Source organism: Euprymna scolopes, chromosome 31 (assembly GCF_053919585.1).
Source record: "Euprymna scolopes isolate OS-2025 chromosome 31, ASM5391958v1, whole genome shotgun sequence".
Taxonomy (NCBI): domain Eukaryota; kingdom Metazoa; phylum Mollusca; class Cephalopoda; order Sepiida; family Sepiolidae; genus Euprymna; species Euprymna scolopes.
The window spans coordinates 8,329,123-8,345,111 of NC_136512.1; the positions used below are offsets into that span (position 1 = coordinate 8,329,123).

At 33.4% G+C, this 15,989-nt stretch overlaps 1 protein-coding gene across 12 annotated transcripts in view; it reads left to right on the plus strand.

Annotated features, from left to right (window-relative positions):
* LOC145255614 (pleckstrin homology domain-containing family H member 2-like) overlaps window positions 1–15,989 on the plus strand; it is a 1,732,783-nt gene that overhangs the window by 1,257,816 nt on the left and 458,978 nt on the right. For all 12 annotated transcript variants that reach the window (XR_013863868.1, XM_080114122.1, XM_080114121.1 and 9 more), the window contains 4 exons: window positions 521–722; window positions 7,528–7,667; window positions 13,720–13,830; window positions 15,391–15,477. Coding sequence is in view for 11 of the 12 variants with exons in the window: in XM_080114122.1 (XP_079970248.1) it covers window positions 521–722; window positions 7,528–7,667; window positions 13,720–13,830; window positions 15,391–15,477 (540 nt within the window). In the remaining variant the exon portion in view is untranslated. The remainder of the gene's footprint in view (window positions 1–520; window positions 723–7,527; window positions 7,668–13,719; window positions 13,831–15,390; window positions 15,478–15,989) is intronic.

Here is a 15,989-nt window from a genome sequence, read left to right on the forward strand (position 1 = left end):
TAAACACTTTTTGATTCCTTGCACAAAAATTTCATTAAGTTTGTGTTTTAACAAAGAAATAAAATTTTAAAGGAAAAGGTAGCGATGAAACGCACATGGGTTTAAAGAGAAAAATTATCCAAACATTTTTTGTCGGATTTTTTTTTTTTTTTTAATACTTTGTCTTTTTTGTGTGTTCATCTCATAGCCATTGAACCCTATCACATCTGATTATTGCAAAACTCAGATTCTAAATATAAATATATTGTAAAATACTTCACAGCAATAATATTCTAAAAATAAAATTTAAAATCAAATCAGAAATTCAAAATATGTTTTTGCTTTTAACTTTTATGGTTTTTTTTTTGCATCAGCCATCTTGAAACGTCTTTTAATCATTCAACATATTTCAATTTTTCTTTTTTATTTTCAGTTATAAATAGAATTTTTGATATGTGTAAAATGTTTGACTAGAAAATGTACGATTCATTCATTTCATTTTAAGCATTTTATTTTATTTTTTTTTATGATTTCATTCTAGAAAGCAGCGCAGATTCGGAAATCTCCATTCCTGGGAGACACAACATCTGATTCTTCTGATGAGGAAGTGTGCAACAGCCTAGACCCGAGCCATGCAGAAGCTATACAGACAGTGACCAGCCCCATTAGTGGCCGAACATTCAGCTCCCTATCTGCACGCAAAATTCCCATCATTCAAAGCAATTCAGGAGCAGTAAAGAGAGGTGAGATCTTAGATTTTAAATGTGGAAATATATATATACTAGTAGGCTGCCCAGTGTGTCCAAGCATAAAATATGTCGAAATCATTATCATCACTTCCAATGAAGGTCAGTTCGACGTATGATAACAATACCAATACAAAGGCAAAGAAAAGCAACAAAAAAATGAGAAGATTTGGTGGATAGAAACAAACAAGCAATTTTATTAGGAAAAGAAAATAAGAAACTTACAGCCAAATAAAGAAGTTCACAAGTTGTCTGCTGCTAAAATTTTGCTCTCAGTTACAAAGAAAGTCCTTTGTGTGGTAACAATTACAAAAGATAGAAAGAAAGGCGAGTTGAAAAGGAATTTTGTTTTTACTTACTGCTGTTATATGAGATTTAAACCAATGTAGGTTTTTTTTTTAGAAAGCTAGAAATACTTAAAAAAAGCCAGAAAGTGTTTGCTCCCTTTGTTTTCTATTTAAGCTTCCATTTTATAATGTTGTCTATTTTGAAATAAAACTTCTCTCAAGTAGATTAGCTTAAATATCTGCAGACAAATATAAATTATCTGAAATTATGTTCCGAGAGTGTTCTTTTATAGTGATGAATTTATTTCCTCATTTTCTTGAAGGAATAACCTGGAAAAAATATGTATAATTCTTTGTATAATAATGTTCTCTGAAGAAGTCCAATAAAAAAAAAAAAAACTTCCTCATCGTTCTTTGAGTCTGGTCAGAATAGAAATATTCTTTTCTTTGGATTTAAAAAAACTGCAGCTCGAAACGTATCTATTTTCTTCAGGCGTTAGAAGAAAATGTCTAGTTTATAGTGATGGACACTTCCAATTCAATCTTTCCTAGTTAGAATATTTTCCACGTATGCTTTCTCTTCTGACATATTTCATAGCAAAGTCCTTGACAGATTTCTTGGATTTACACAAAGTATATTTCTCTCAGTGAGATACAAATTTGTCAGGTAACTTAGATACAATCACTTCAGCATTATAAACTTTGCCAGGTAACTTAGACAAGTTCACTTCAACATTTGAACGTCCTGTTTAGATGAAGAGAAGATAGCACATCAACACATTTCAAATGTCGAATCCAAACTGCCAACTTCAGCTTAAATTTTATCACACAACACAGGAATGCGCAGATCAATTAACAGGCAGAAATTAGTCACATGGCCAACAACATTAGCAGCAGTGAAGCAAACTCAAGAGAAAGGAAAAAGAGGAAAAAAGAGAAGAAAAAATATATCCCAAAATTTATACAGATTTCGTATTATTATAAAGCCAATATTCTATTGATTATTATATTGTGCTCAATATATGATTGTGATTTCCAAAGTTATAAAAAAATATGACTTCGGTGCCATCAGCTAGAATCAAAACGAAAACACATAGTTTTCCAGCCTTGACTGTTACTACCTGATTTACATCCATACATGTATAAAATTGCAAAAAATAATGTTATTTAACCTATAATAGTGTATATTTGCACATGTGCAGATTAACAGGTTTAGTTGACTTACACCTTCCAAAATCAATGTCATTTGTTCGATTTTGACCCCTTAGCAGTTATTTTTACTAAAAACCAAATCGAATTTGTACCATTGCTTCACATTCCCTATATATCAATTTTCAAAAATTGTGAGAGGAGTTTGGTAGAAACTGTTGTTCACACATACACACACACACACACACACAGCGTGTTTTCATCCTAAATGCTTTGCAATTATGCAGAATGTAAAAACTATGCATCAATAGAATTGAGCATAACAGTTAAATGAAACTAATCATCTAATAAGAAGCCATAAAAAAATAATTAATTAATGAAAATTCGTTTTTTAAAAGAATATGCAAATTAGTTAACATTCATGGAGTCTCTCACATAACCATGACTGAGTACATTAAAAAGTTCGTTTTAATAATTTTTAAAAAGAAAAAAAAGTAGACTTTTAATATCAATGTCAGTGCGACAAAAAAGACTCAACTTTATATGTATAGAGATTTTACTGAATAAAATGTTTTGAAATTAAATACTTTGTGATAATAATAATAAATAATGGCAAGCAATCTACGAAAGATTAATGCAAGCAACAGTAAACGTGGTCACTAGTTTTATCTTCTCTGCGCAAGCCTCTCGAACCAAAGGTTCTCAAGTCCTTCACCACCCTTACTCAAGGCACGCCTCCATGCTGGTCTATCTTCGGCTAGCTCCTCCCACACATTCACATCGATGCCAAGAGCGATCATATCCCATTTAGCCATGTCTTTAAAGCGCAGCACCGGGCGACTGCGGTTTCTTGTTCCATTTGCCAGTTCGCTGTAGAGGATATCCTTAGGGAGACGGCCATCAGGCATTTTGCGCAGGTGTCCAAGCCAACTCGATCGTCAGATCTTCAGTGTCTGAAACAAGGAGCGGCTGCCGGCACGACTTAGCACCTCTTCGTTGGTGATTCTATCCCACCAATTGATGCCCATGATATGTCGCAACCATCAGAGATGGTAGACATTCAGTCTTTTCTCGTGACGAGCATACGTGGTCAAAGTCGCTGCTCCACTTTGTGATAACTAATGCTATATATATATATATATATATATATATATATATATATATATATATATATAGGGAGAGTTAGACAAACATCCGTGTTATGAGTGTGTGAGAGGATAGGAGGATCAAGCCCCTCAGTCTGAATATGGACAAAATAAAAATTATCTCAGTTTAAGAGCACATAAAATACAAAATGTAGTATTATGCAAATGCTGAGCCGTGGGTGAAGAAAAGGAGAGAAAATACAAAATTTATTATGGATAATTAATTAATGAGAGTTCGTTTTCCAAAGAATATGCAAATTAGTTTATGAAGTGGCTCGCATATCAATGACTGAGTATATTAAGAAGTTTATTTTAATAATTTTTGAATAAAAAAAAGTAGGCTTTTAATATCAATGTCAGGGCGACAAAAAAAAAATCAGCTTTATATGCATAAAAACTATCTCCGTCTATGAACACATAAAAATACAAAATGTATTATTATGCAAATGCCAAGCCGTGGGTGAAGAAAAAGACAAAAAAATATAAAATTTAAACAGTACATATGCAATTGCATGCCATATGTGTGTATGTGTGTGTATGTATATGTATGTGTATGTATGTGTGTGTATATATGTATGCGTGTGTGTATATGTGTGTGTGTGTGTGATGAAAATTATGGAAATAATATTCCCATATGATGGAATTAAAATGTAAAACAAAAATTAAATGTTAAGTAAAAGCTGTTTATCATTTTATTAGCGTTTCGGGAACTGCTGCTAACGATTGTTATATATTTTTTTATAGCTTCCGGAGGAAATTCCAGCGCAGATTTTCTTGTCGGAACTGTTTTCCCTCTTTTAATCTCAATGTCGGTGTAACATAGTGTGCTTGTAAATGAATGCAAAGTGACGTCGCAAGTGGAAAAAAAAAAAGGCTGTAAAAAAGAGAAAGAACGATCACAAGAGAGACAAGATAATGTTCAAGATCTCGATTTATCTTTATCTGCAGATATTTCAGCGAATCTACTTGTAACATTCTTTCCATCTCTCATGAGCCGTAATGATGAAGAAATAAATGCTGTTGCTACAAAGAACAAGAGAGTTGGAGTTATTTCCTATTTTTTGTCTTGGTCTTCTTTGCGGCTGAAACTGCGCACAATTTTTTGGTTCGCGAATAACGTTACACTAAGTGCAACGAAAAACTCAACTTTATAGGTGTATAGATATATATTTATTTTGTACAAATGAACCACAACTTATTAAGGCACAAAGGTCACTTGTAGTTTAACATCTTCCCTTCCCAGCTGCTGGGGTTGTGGGGTTGTCATACGACAAAAAGAATTTGTAACAAATTTGTTGGAAGCAAAGTTTTAAAGCTGGGTACTCTTCTTAAAGCTAACAATTTTATTTTTGATCGACACTAAGTGAGTCCCCAACCATCGCTAATCGTCACCAATCAACTGAGTCGGTCAACCAACTTTTATGGCGGTCGACATTCAATAAACCTACACTTTACATTAGGTATCTGTGTGCATTTCATCGAAATATTAGGTGCTTTCAAGTTTCGAGACTTTTTAAATGTGCACTTTTATTGATAGTACATATCTGAAAGTCTAGTCCCCTTCGAAGTAATCTCCTCCGGCTGTAATGCACTTGTTGTACCGTTCCAACAACTTCTGGAAGGCACCATGGAAATCCTCTTGTGTGAGCGTGTCAATGACTCTCGTCACAAACTCTTTCATCTTCTCAGTTAGTTCATAACGACAGCCTCTAATGTTTTCTTTGAGCTTAGAGAATAACCAAAAGTCACAGGGAGCAAGGTTTGGATTATAGGGAGGGTGAGGAACTATCGTGCTGCCCATCGTGGTCAAATAGTCTGGTGGTCTGACTTCTGTACTCCTCTCACACCTCTCATCATTCCTCACAGACTCCTTGCCTTCCTTGAATCTCTTATGCCACTCAAGAACTGATGCTCGCTTCATGTAAGATGGTCCAAAAGCAGTCTGAAGCATTCAATACGTTTCTGCGGCATTTTTCCAAGTTTAAAACAGAATTTTATTGCATATCGTTCTTCTGAAGTATCCTCACATCCAGATTGCATTTTTGAAATTCACCAGCTGTGATACTCAGGCTTTAGTAGGGTGTATTCCAATTCTTGTTGTAGCTGTTCATTTGATTCAGAAATCATAAAAATTGGTCAGTCATCTCATAAGATGTATAGCAATAACATATTTAATTTTCAAGAGTCTATGAGAATTTAAAATGCTTGTATTAAACAAGTCTAGAAACTTATTTAAGGCACCTCGTACACCTGACCAAGACACATCCTCCACAGACCATCTGAATAGATTGACATTTGGTCTGGGTTTGCTTAATGAGTACTAGCTCGACGTTCGGTGTTGCCCAGGTCGAACAATATGCTTGAACATAATATTATGCAAATTGCGTATGTATTATTATAGAATCGATCCTCTATTGATTATTATATATTACGAGGAAAAATTTGCCCGATGGACTAATTTGCAAAAAAAAAAAAAAAATTAAAACTAATAATGATAATGTCGTTCATCAAATTTCGTCTGTGTTTGTTTACTATATCACGTCAGCTGATATTTGGCCTTGATGATTAATGAAAGAACGAAATCATGTACACAAACACACATCCACACACACACACATACACACTCACATCCACACACACACATCCACACATTCACACACACACAGACGCATCCACACACAAACACACACTCATAAACACAAACACAAACACACACATATCCACACACACACACACGCAGACACATCCACACACACACACACACACACACGCACACACACACACACACACACACACACACACACACACACATCCACACATATCCACACACACATCCACTCACAAACACACACAAACACACACAAACACAAACACACACGAACACAACAAACAAATCCACACAAACACAAACAAATCCACACAAATACACACATCCATACGCACACACAAACACACACACACATCCACACACAAACACACACACAAATTGACTTTTATATCATAGTATACATTCACAGCTAACCTCCATATCTTATGTTATTCACCAGTTGGGACCCACTCCACTCTCTAAAAAACTTAAAATGTCAGTTGGGAGGTCGTAAGTGCAATTAATAGCTAGCAATAATGTTTAGAATAATGTTTCAGTATAAAACTATCATTTTGCTTCTGAAGCAGAGAAACTCAAATTTCGATCATAAATTTATTCGTTATTTGTGCTCGACTGAACTCCAATCTATGGTCCCTCTTTGCCAAACTTTCACAAAAACCACTCGACTAGCTACAACCACTATGTACGATTTCCCCCATGCTCAATCTGTGCCTAAATCTAAATGCAGATTCCATGAACAAAGTTTCTTTCCAGAACTGCCAGCCTGCGGAACACTGTTCCATTGATCTGCTTCCCCATTGAATACAACATGGTAGCCTTTAAATCCAATGTAAACAATTTCTTGTTGAGACATCCCCATAAATAATCAAATTCTACCCAATTTACACCGTTAATAATTACTACACTACCGCCTTGCATTCATTCACCCTTATCCTCGAGTGGCCTTCGAGCCTTGATAAGTGGTGATTCCCAAGTAAAAAATAGAATAAATACTTTCCTTTATCAACTATGAGCGTCGTTCCAAAAGTAAAACCACCTATTTTTTTTTTTTTTAGTTTAAAAAATTGAAGAGCTACAAGGACGGGAGTGGTGCCATTAAAACGAGCGACCTTATGTGCTCCAGAATTTATATTTCGACATAGTCACCACCATTCTCGATGCATTTTTTACCAGGAATTCAATGACACATCTCTAATTCTGACGCACGTCCATGACAAGGGTTACTTTCTTTTTTGAGTCTCACACTGTCAATGTCTGCAACAGAGAAACTTTCAGGTCTTTAATGCATAAGTTCAATCATCATAACAATGCAATTTGCAATCCATTCAAGCGGAATAAAAAACAAATAGGAGGCATTACTTTTGGAACGCCCCCTCGTATAATTTAAAACGAAATCTGTTTCCTCATTGCTGAAAACAACGGATTTTAGCTTGCATAATTATACCATGAGTTGACACGTTTTGTGTTAATGTTTCAATCAGGGGAAATAACTCGTGCTGCATCAAGACGCGGTATTTGATTGCCTCCCTTAGATCCCTTTGGCTTAATTTAACAAACTATAAACTTAAAATAATGTTTTTTTTTTCCTCCTCTTTTTCTTTCTTTCTCTGCAGGTGTTTCGTGCCATTCTGAACTCTCCGAGATTTCCTGTGATTATGCGTTACCACCTGACGAATTGTCCAGTAAAAGTGATTCGGAATGTTCGGAACCGGAGCAGAAAATTTTAAAGTATGCCACAGACAGTCGTAAACATGTACGTACTAGCAGGCATTTGCCTATTTTTATAAAGTTAGGTATGTGTATGCGTTTTGATTGAAGGACATGATCTAAGTTTTAATAGAATTAAACTAAATAAGTTATTTCGTGCCCTAATCCGCAACTGGCAAATGTGTATTTTAGCGGCGTAAATTATTTGACAAACAAAAAACTATAAAAACTACTTATTTTTATATAAAACTCGTTATTAAACTTTAAGGTTGAAATAAAACTCGAAAAAAAAAATTCATTTTTATTATTTTTTCAGCATTTTTTTTATTAGACTAAATGTACGACAATCGAGGCTGCCATATTGTTTTTAAAATTTGGCCTTTTTATGGTTTGGCAGATTGGCCCTTTTTTTACGCTCTTTCATGAACTAGTTTTTTTGCTACGATATTTTTTTTTGTAATGAAAACGCGTAAAAAAAGCCAAGTTTTCCCTTTTTATGGCCAATCTATCAAATCTTAGAAAAGCCAAATTTTAAAAGCAATACAGCAACTTCGATTGTCGTACATGATGAAGAAATAATAAAAACGAATTTTTTTTCTTCTGATTTTATTTAAGTTTTTTGGTCTAATAATGTGTTTTATATAAAAATAAATAGTTTTTATAAATGTTTGTTTATCAAATTATTTACGCCGCTAAACTATACATTTATCCCACGACTTTTATATCAGCTAATCTTTCTTTTTGTAATTTAAGAAAAAAATAAATAAATTTTAATTTTTTTTATGGTAAGGTCCACAACTTCTAGAATAGCTATATTTCAATTGATACAAGGAAGATGAACGAGAAACAATACCAGACTAGAAATATATAAAATATAAAAAAGGGAAAGTCCAAAATTATTATTATTATTATTATTATTATTATTATTATTATTATTATTATCATTATTATTATTATTATCATTATTATTGTTTATTTATTTGCTTGTTAATAAACAAATAGTAAAATCGGCACTTCTGCATGTCAGTGACATATTAGCAACAGAGACGAGTTATCGTCCCCTGGTCTTCGAAAGAGAACTGACGTCTAGCGGCCATTATGTGAGCCTCATATATAAACAAGTGTTTACGATAACACAAAAATATATAATAATAAAAAAATAAATAACACAAAAATATGAAAATCGAAACATTTAGTGTATAAAAAAAATGTAGCAAAATACAATTTTAGTTTGCACGCACTTTTAGAAAAGGGAGAGTTATCGACCCCTGTTCTTTGGCTGACAAGTTACATCTGCCAACGAATCTTGAATCTAAAATACACACATTGGCCTCATGTCACTGGGTGCCGTGAAATCAAATATTTATTTCATAATTGGAAATTTAAAAAATAAAAATTATATAATTTTAAAGAAAAATTCCAAAATTTTTATGATTGGATTTTTTTTTTCATTTTGAAAATATGTTTTAAATAATTTAATTATTATTTATTTATCAAATACAATTATATTAAAAAAAATTAACTAACAATTATTAACAAATAATAAATTAAAACTGTTTAGTATTTTAATAAAAAATAAAAATTACTCTAAAAGCTCCGCGGCCAGAAATAATTGGGGAATTTTTTCTTTTTAGATCAACACCGTTTGCAATTTCGTAGAGTGATTTATACTTGTGCGTAGGAGGCAGCCTTTAATCCCACAAACGCTCTCAGGAAACAGTTTAAGCATCGACTTAACAACATATCATATAATGCTTTCTCGCCTCTGGCTATAACCAGTGAGTGAATTTAAATCACATTGGTTCATAAATTACCTCCAGGGAAATAATCAAATGCAAAAATATATTGAGTTACCTCCCTTGAAGAAAGTTTAAGATGATCCATTTTTCAATGAAAAAATTGTTATTGTTTCAGATTGATTTTTTTCTACCTTTCTTTTTTTCTTTCTTAATTTCTACGTTTTTTTTTTTTTTTTAAATATCATTTTTTAATAGCTCGACTCGTTCAGGAAACAAAGGACTAAATTATTTGTTAAATTTATGCTAGCTTTATTTTTTCTAAATTAGGTTATGTGTATATTTCCATGAACAAAGCTTCTTTCTTAGAACTGCACGCCTGTGGAACTCTGTTCCGTGTGCCGGCTTCCCACCTGACTACAACCTGGATGTCTGCAAATACATGCCATATTTACTTTAATTTAGTTTTAAGTAGTGAGCTATTCGGAAGCACATGTCAGTGTGAGAGGAACTTCAAAAACAAGATTCAATTCGGACTTTAGACAAAAAATGGTTGGACGACTGAGCTGCAGACATAGCCGCTGTTTGTAGTTGCAGACTGGAAAACAGGGAATCGACCCGACAGAAACGCAGTGATGCGACAGTTACGTGTCCGTGGTTTGGTGATAAAACGACCGTTAATAAATGTCTTTTGTTTCAACTGAAAACTTCTTTCCTTTCGAGACTTTCATATACAGTGTCGCACCGGTATTAAAATGTAATTACAGCGTTAGACAGATACCAAATTTCTATTAGTCATAGAAATACAAGAGTACAATTAATAGAAATAACAGTATAGTTGCGGCTTGAGACAGACAGATACCAAATCTTCATTATTAATAGAAGTACAATAATATGATTAATAGAAATAACAGTATAGTTGCGGCTTGGGACAGACAGATACCAAATCTCCATTATTAATAGAAGTACAATAATATAATTAATAGAAGTAATAGTATGGTTTTGGTTTCAATCAGACACATACTAAATATCCATTAATAATAGAACTGCAATAATTTAATTAATAGAAGTAATAGTATAGTTGTGGCTTCAGACAGACAGATTCCAAATATCAATAAATAAGAGTTTCAACTTATTTCGTAATCAATCCAACGAATACAATTGTCAGTAACTACTGATTCGATCTAAACTAAACTTGGCATGAAGTGTCGAAAAATTACACACATTATGGAGCTTGTAATTTTTAAAGCTTTTTTAATTAAAAAATAATTCTGTCAGATAGGAAATCATATTCCGTCTAAATGGGAATTTTATGTTTAAAGGGAGATAATTCTGTTTGTAGCCTGCAGTTATTTGCCCCTGTCCAGAAATATTAAGTGCTTGTCAGGATAGAGACGACAGATCCATTTTTTTAATGTGTGGTTTTAAGCAATCATAACAGTACTTACTTGTCATGTCAAAAATAGTAATATATCCAAAAATTACGAAAATTCATGGAGTAAAACAACTGCTATTGTGTTTTTATTAAAGAAAAAAGTCCATCGCTATTGGCTAAAACAAAATGTCACCATTAAAGTAGCGAAAAGGAAGGTAAGTGTGTCCCTGTTTTCACAATCTTTAAGGTGTTCACATCTAGGGAAAATACCATTTCCTCTAATTTTCTGTAAAAATTACTTTTAACTATAAATAATTTTCTACTCAATGGATTTTCGTAATTTTTTAATATGTTACTATTTTCAAAACAACAATTAAGTATTGTTATATAAAATAAATATGCATTAGACACGTTTGAAGCCAAAACAACGATTATTACAAAATAAGCAGATGTTTATTTTGTTTTAAATTTATATTGAAATTTATAAATATATTTCGCAGATACACTTCATTATAAGTATATCTTTCTTTCTTGAAATATATTTATAAATTTCAAAATAAATATCGGTTTATTTTGTAATAATGTGTTGTTTTGGCTTTAAACGTATCTGATACGTAATTATTGTATTCAAACTAAACCAGCGTTTCTATCAAGGAACAGAATTATAAAAAAAAAATGAAAAAAACAAAATAATAGACAACTAAATAGATGCTTCCACAGAAATTATTGCCAAGAAGAGTCTTTTTTTTTTTTTTTTTTTTACACGGTGGTCACCACTTATCAAGGCCCGGAAGCCACTCAGGGATAAGGGTTATTGCAAGTACAGTACGTTAGTGTGGAGATTTGATGAAGTGTTTACTTAAGGGGGCGGTTCATTAGGAATTTGTTAACGTTGAACTTGCAGACATCCAGGTTGTAGTCAGGTGGGAAGCCGGCACACAGAACAGAGTTCCACAGGCGTGCAGTTCTAAGAAAGAAGCTTTGTTCATGGAATCTACGTTTTGATTTAGGCACAGATAAAGAGTGGGGGAAATTTTTCACAGTGGATTCAGCTAGACGGGTGTTTTTCATGAAAGATTGGCGAGAGGGGACCAGAGATTGGAGTTCAGACGAGCACCTGCCATGGAAATAACGATAGCCCCCTCCCCACCTCCACTCCACAAAAGGATTACTGAAGTCATTTATATCTCAAGTTTTGCAACATTTACAAAAGAAATAATGGCCTCCTTACTATGAATTTTTATATTAATAAAATTGTGCAACCATTTTTCTTTTTTTATCATGAATTCATTATTTATTGAAATCAAATATGCAAAATACAAAAATCTTATTTAAAATAATTGGTGAGGACTATGAACAGGACCATGACATTTGTGATATCCACATAATAAGCAACACCATGATTTATTGATTTCATTGAACTGCTTGGTCAATTTTTACCAACACCTCTTAAAACATTCACATAACTCATCTTCTAACATTAACACGGCAAAAAGTTCTTCCTATGTTCTTAAAAGCAAACAGAACTTTCAAAAGAAACATTTTTTCTCATCTGCAAAACTCAATACCGAGAAATTTCTTCTATACAAAAACATGTTGAATCGTCCTCTTAAGTAACCAATTTTTGTCCAATTCTAGCCATTATTTTCAATCCTCTAATAGTATTTGTCACCATCAAACTGACAATCTCATTAATCCTTATCCTCATGTGGCTTTTAGCCTTCGTAAGTACTGGCACACTAGTATTAAAAATGTTGAATTAAAATAACCAAATTATATAAAAAATTGAAAAAACAAAATAATGAACAACTAAATATATGCAATAGAGTTCAAAATAGACTTTGTGGCCTGGTGCGAGATGTCCTTTTCTCTTCGCTGCAACCTCTATCTCACAGAAGAGATGTTGCGAGTTTGTCTCTGCTTTATCGTTATTTTCATGGAAAGTGTTCGACTGAGCTTCAATCTATGGTCCCCCCTCGCCAAACTTTCACAAGAAACACTAGACTAGCTGAAAACATTATCAATAATTTTCCCCACTCTTTATCTGTGCCTAAACCTAAACATAGATTCCATGATCAAAGCTTCTTTCTTAGAACTGCACGCCTGTGGAATTGTCTTCCGTTTTCCTGCTTTCCAGCTGTCTATAATATGGTTGTCTTCAAGTCCAACGTGACCAAGTTTCTGATGAGCCGTTCCACTTACGTTAACAAATTTACCGAACTTCCATTACTATCGATTACTATATTGTCCTTTTGACTACTCTACACTCTTTAACCCTTATCCTTGAGTGGCTGATCGGCCTTGATAAGTGGTGACGCCTATGTAAAAAAAAAAAAAAGCTAAAGAGATAATAAAACTAAAAAAAAACAAAACAATTATAAAACTATAAAATAAATATGTATTAGATACGTTTGAATCCAAAACAATGCATTATTACAAAATAAACATTTATTTTGTTTGAAATTCATAAATGTATTTCGAAGATACACTTCATCATCAGTATGTCCGTTTCTTCTGCCTTGTTGTTGTCGGAACATAGAATCTATGGTTCTATGTTCCAAGAACAACATGGCAAAATAAAAAGAAAGAAAGACATATTGATGATAAAGGGTATCTTCGAAATACATTTATGAATTTCAATATAAATTTCAAACAAAATAAATATCTGTTTATTTTGTAATAATGCGTTGTTTTGGCTTCAAACGTATATAATACATATTTTATTTTATTAAAACTCAGCCAGCGTTTCTATCAAGGAACACAAACCCTCACGCAAGTATTATTATAGTTTTTGCTTAAAACAGCATATTTTGAAAAATCGATCTGTTGAGTCTTATCTAAACAAGCACCAAAAATTGAATTGGGATTTTCTGCCTTTCAAGAATTGATTATCATGACTGTAAGAAGGAAGAATAAAAATGTTTTTTTTTTTTTCGTATCATTTGGATTATTTTTTATTTATTTTTTTTTTTTTTTTACAATTTCAGGATACGCTGGAAAAATGTGGTTATCTTTCGAAGTTGGGTGGGAAAGTGAAAATGTGGAAAAGAAAATGGTTTGTTCTCAGGAATGGAGCACTCTATTATTATAAATCGCAAGTGAGTATTTTATCATTGGTTTCGAAAGGTTCGAAAGTGATGGATCTGGGAATGCACAAACATCAAAGACAAAACAATAATATTGAATTGATGGGGGTTTGACGTGTTCGATTAACATTGAAACGTGAGCCTTTTAAAATACCACAATTATTATCATGTTGACAAGAAAGTTACTGCGGTTTTTAAATTTTAAATTCAGACGAACATATCTCAGCTCAAACAAAAGTAGCATCAGAATCAGCACATTTTTGCTAATGCAAAATAAGTTTATTTATTCCAGTAATGTGAAAATCATGCGTTTTGATTGTGATGAAGTTTTGAAGTTGTTGAGGTGCTTGAAAAAGTGGTAGTCAGTAGGTGAGAGGTGTTGAGAGTATGGCGGATGAGGTAGAGTTTCGTAGCCCAATTTGTTTAACTTGTGCATGGTTTTTAGCAATGTGCAGTCAGGCATTGTCGTGGAAGAGAATTGGGTCTTTTCTGTTGACTGATGCTGGGTGTTGTTGCCGAAGTTTCTGATGCATTTCATCCATTTGTTGACAGTACTTCTCCGCTGTAACGGTTTCGCCTACATTCAAAAAATTGTAATGAATGAAACCGGTCGCAGATCACCTAACAGTCCGCATGACCTCCTTTTGGTGCAACTCTGGCTTCGAGAAGTGTCATGGAGCATCGTTGGAGTCTAACTACTGAGCTGAGCATATTGTAAAGAACCCACTTTTCATTACAAGTCACAACCTGGTCAAAAAACGGGTCGTTCTTGTTGCGTAAAAGAACAGAAGATGACACTTCATAACAGAGTTTCTTTTGGTTGTCGTTCAACTCGTTTTTATGTCTTTTCAATCTCTCTCAAGTGGTTGGAAATCGTTGTATACGTTATGTCTAATTCAGAAGCAAGTTCTCGAACAGTTGTGCATGGATTTGCTTCGACTAAGCTTATTAATTGATTGTTGTCAGCATCCGATGACCAACCACTATGCTCATCATCTTAAAGACTCTTGTTGCCGCCACAAAATTTCTTAAACTATCATTATGCTGTGCGTTCAGCAGTGGTTCCTGGGCTTACTGCTTTCTTTGATATCATGAGCTGTTTCAGTATTTTTCGGCTTAGCTTGAATTGAATTGTCAGCAAATGGATGAAATGCATCAGAAACTTCGGCAACAACACGCAGCTTTACACAATAGAAAAGGCCCAATTCTCCTCCACGACAATGCTCGACTGCACGTTGCTAAACTGTTACACTTTTCTTTATCTGATTTTGTAAAAATAATGACTATCATGTTTTTTTTTGTTTTTGTTTTCAGAAAATCGTTTATTTCAGGCTTAAAAGATGAAAAAAACAAAAAGAAGCTTACCCCAACCTGACTGGAAACCATTTCAGTACTTAGCGTTAGTGGAACTGTAAGCCTATTTAAAAGAAATTTTCAAAATATATTTCACGCCTGAAATAACTGACCCCCTGAAAAAGAAAATTCGACAGCCATCTTCCGCGTGTTTTATGTGATGAATAAAAATACAGAAAAAGTAGAGTCGAAAATTTAAAATTTGTTTCTTTTTTGTAGCACGACGTGTTGCGAAAACCTCAGGGACACATTAAACTGGATATGCAGACGAAGATCAATAAATCACAGGGTGAACTAACTTTTGAGGTGAGTACCCCGCCCCACCCACACACCCCACACACCCACACACAGGACCATAATCACGAGTTATGTTCCCAGCCATTTAATGTTTATTAATGCAACAAGTACCTAACACTTTTGAAGTAAATACTTAAAGTTTACGCATAAATCTATACTTTCGTATATTAAATTTATGTGAGTAAATGAAGTAGTTATATATATATATATATATATATGTATTTGGGGGAAATGTGTGTGTGTGTGTAATCTCTCTCTCTCTCTCTCTCTCTCTATATATATATATATATATATATATATATATATATATAGAGAGAGAGAGAGAGAGAGAGAGAGAGAGAGATTACACACACACACACCCACACACACACACACACACACATACAAGCATTTATATTGAAACGAAAACTGCTTGATGAAACGGATTTCTAACAATATTAACATTAGTTATCTCCCCCTGATTAGACCTTAACATTGGTATAAGTTGCCTCCCTTAGATTCATTGTTAGTCATCTTATATT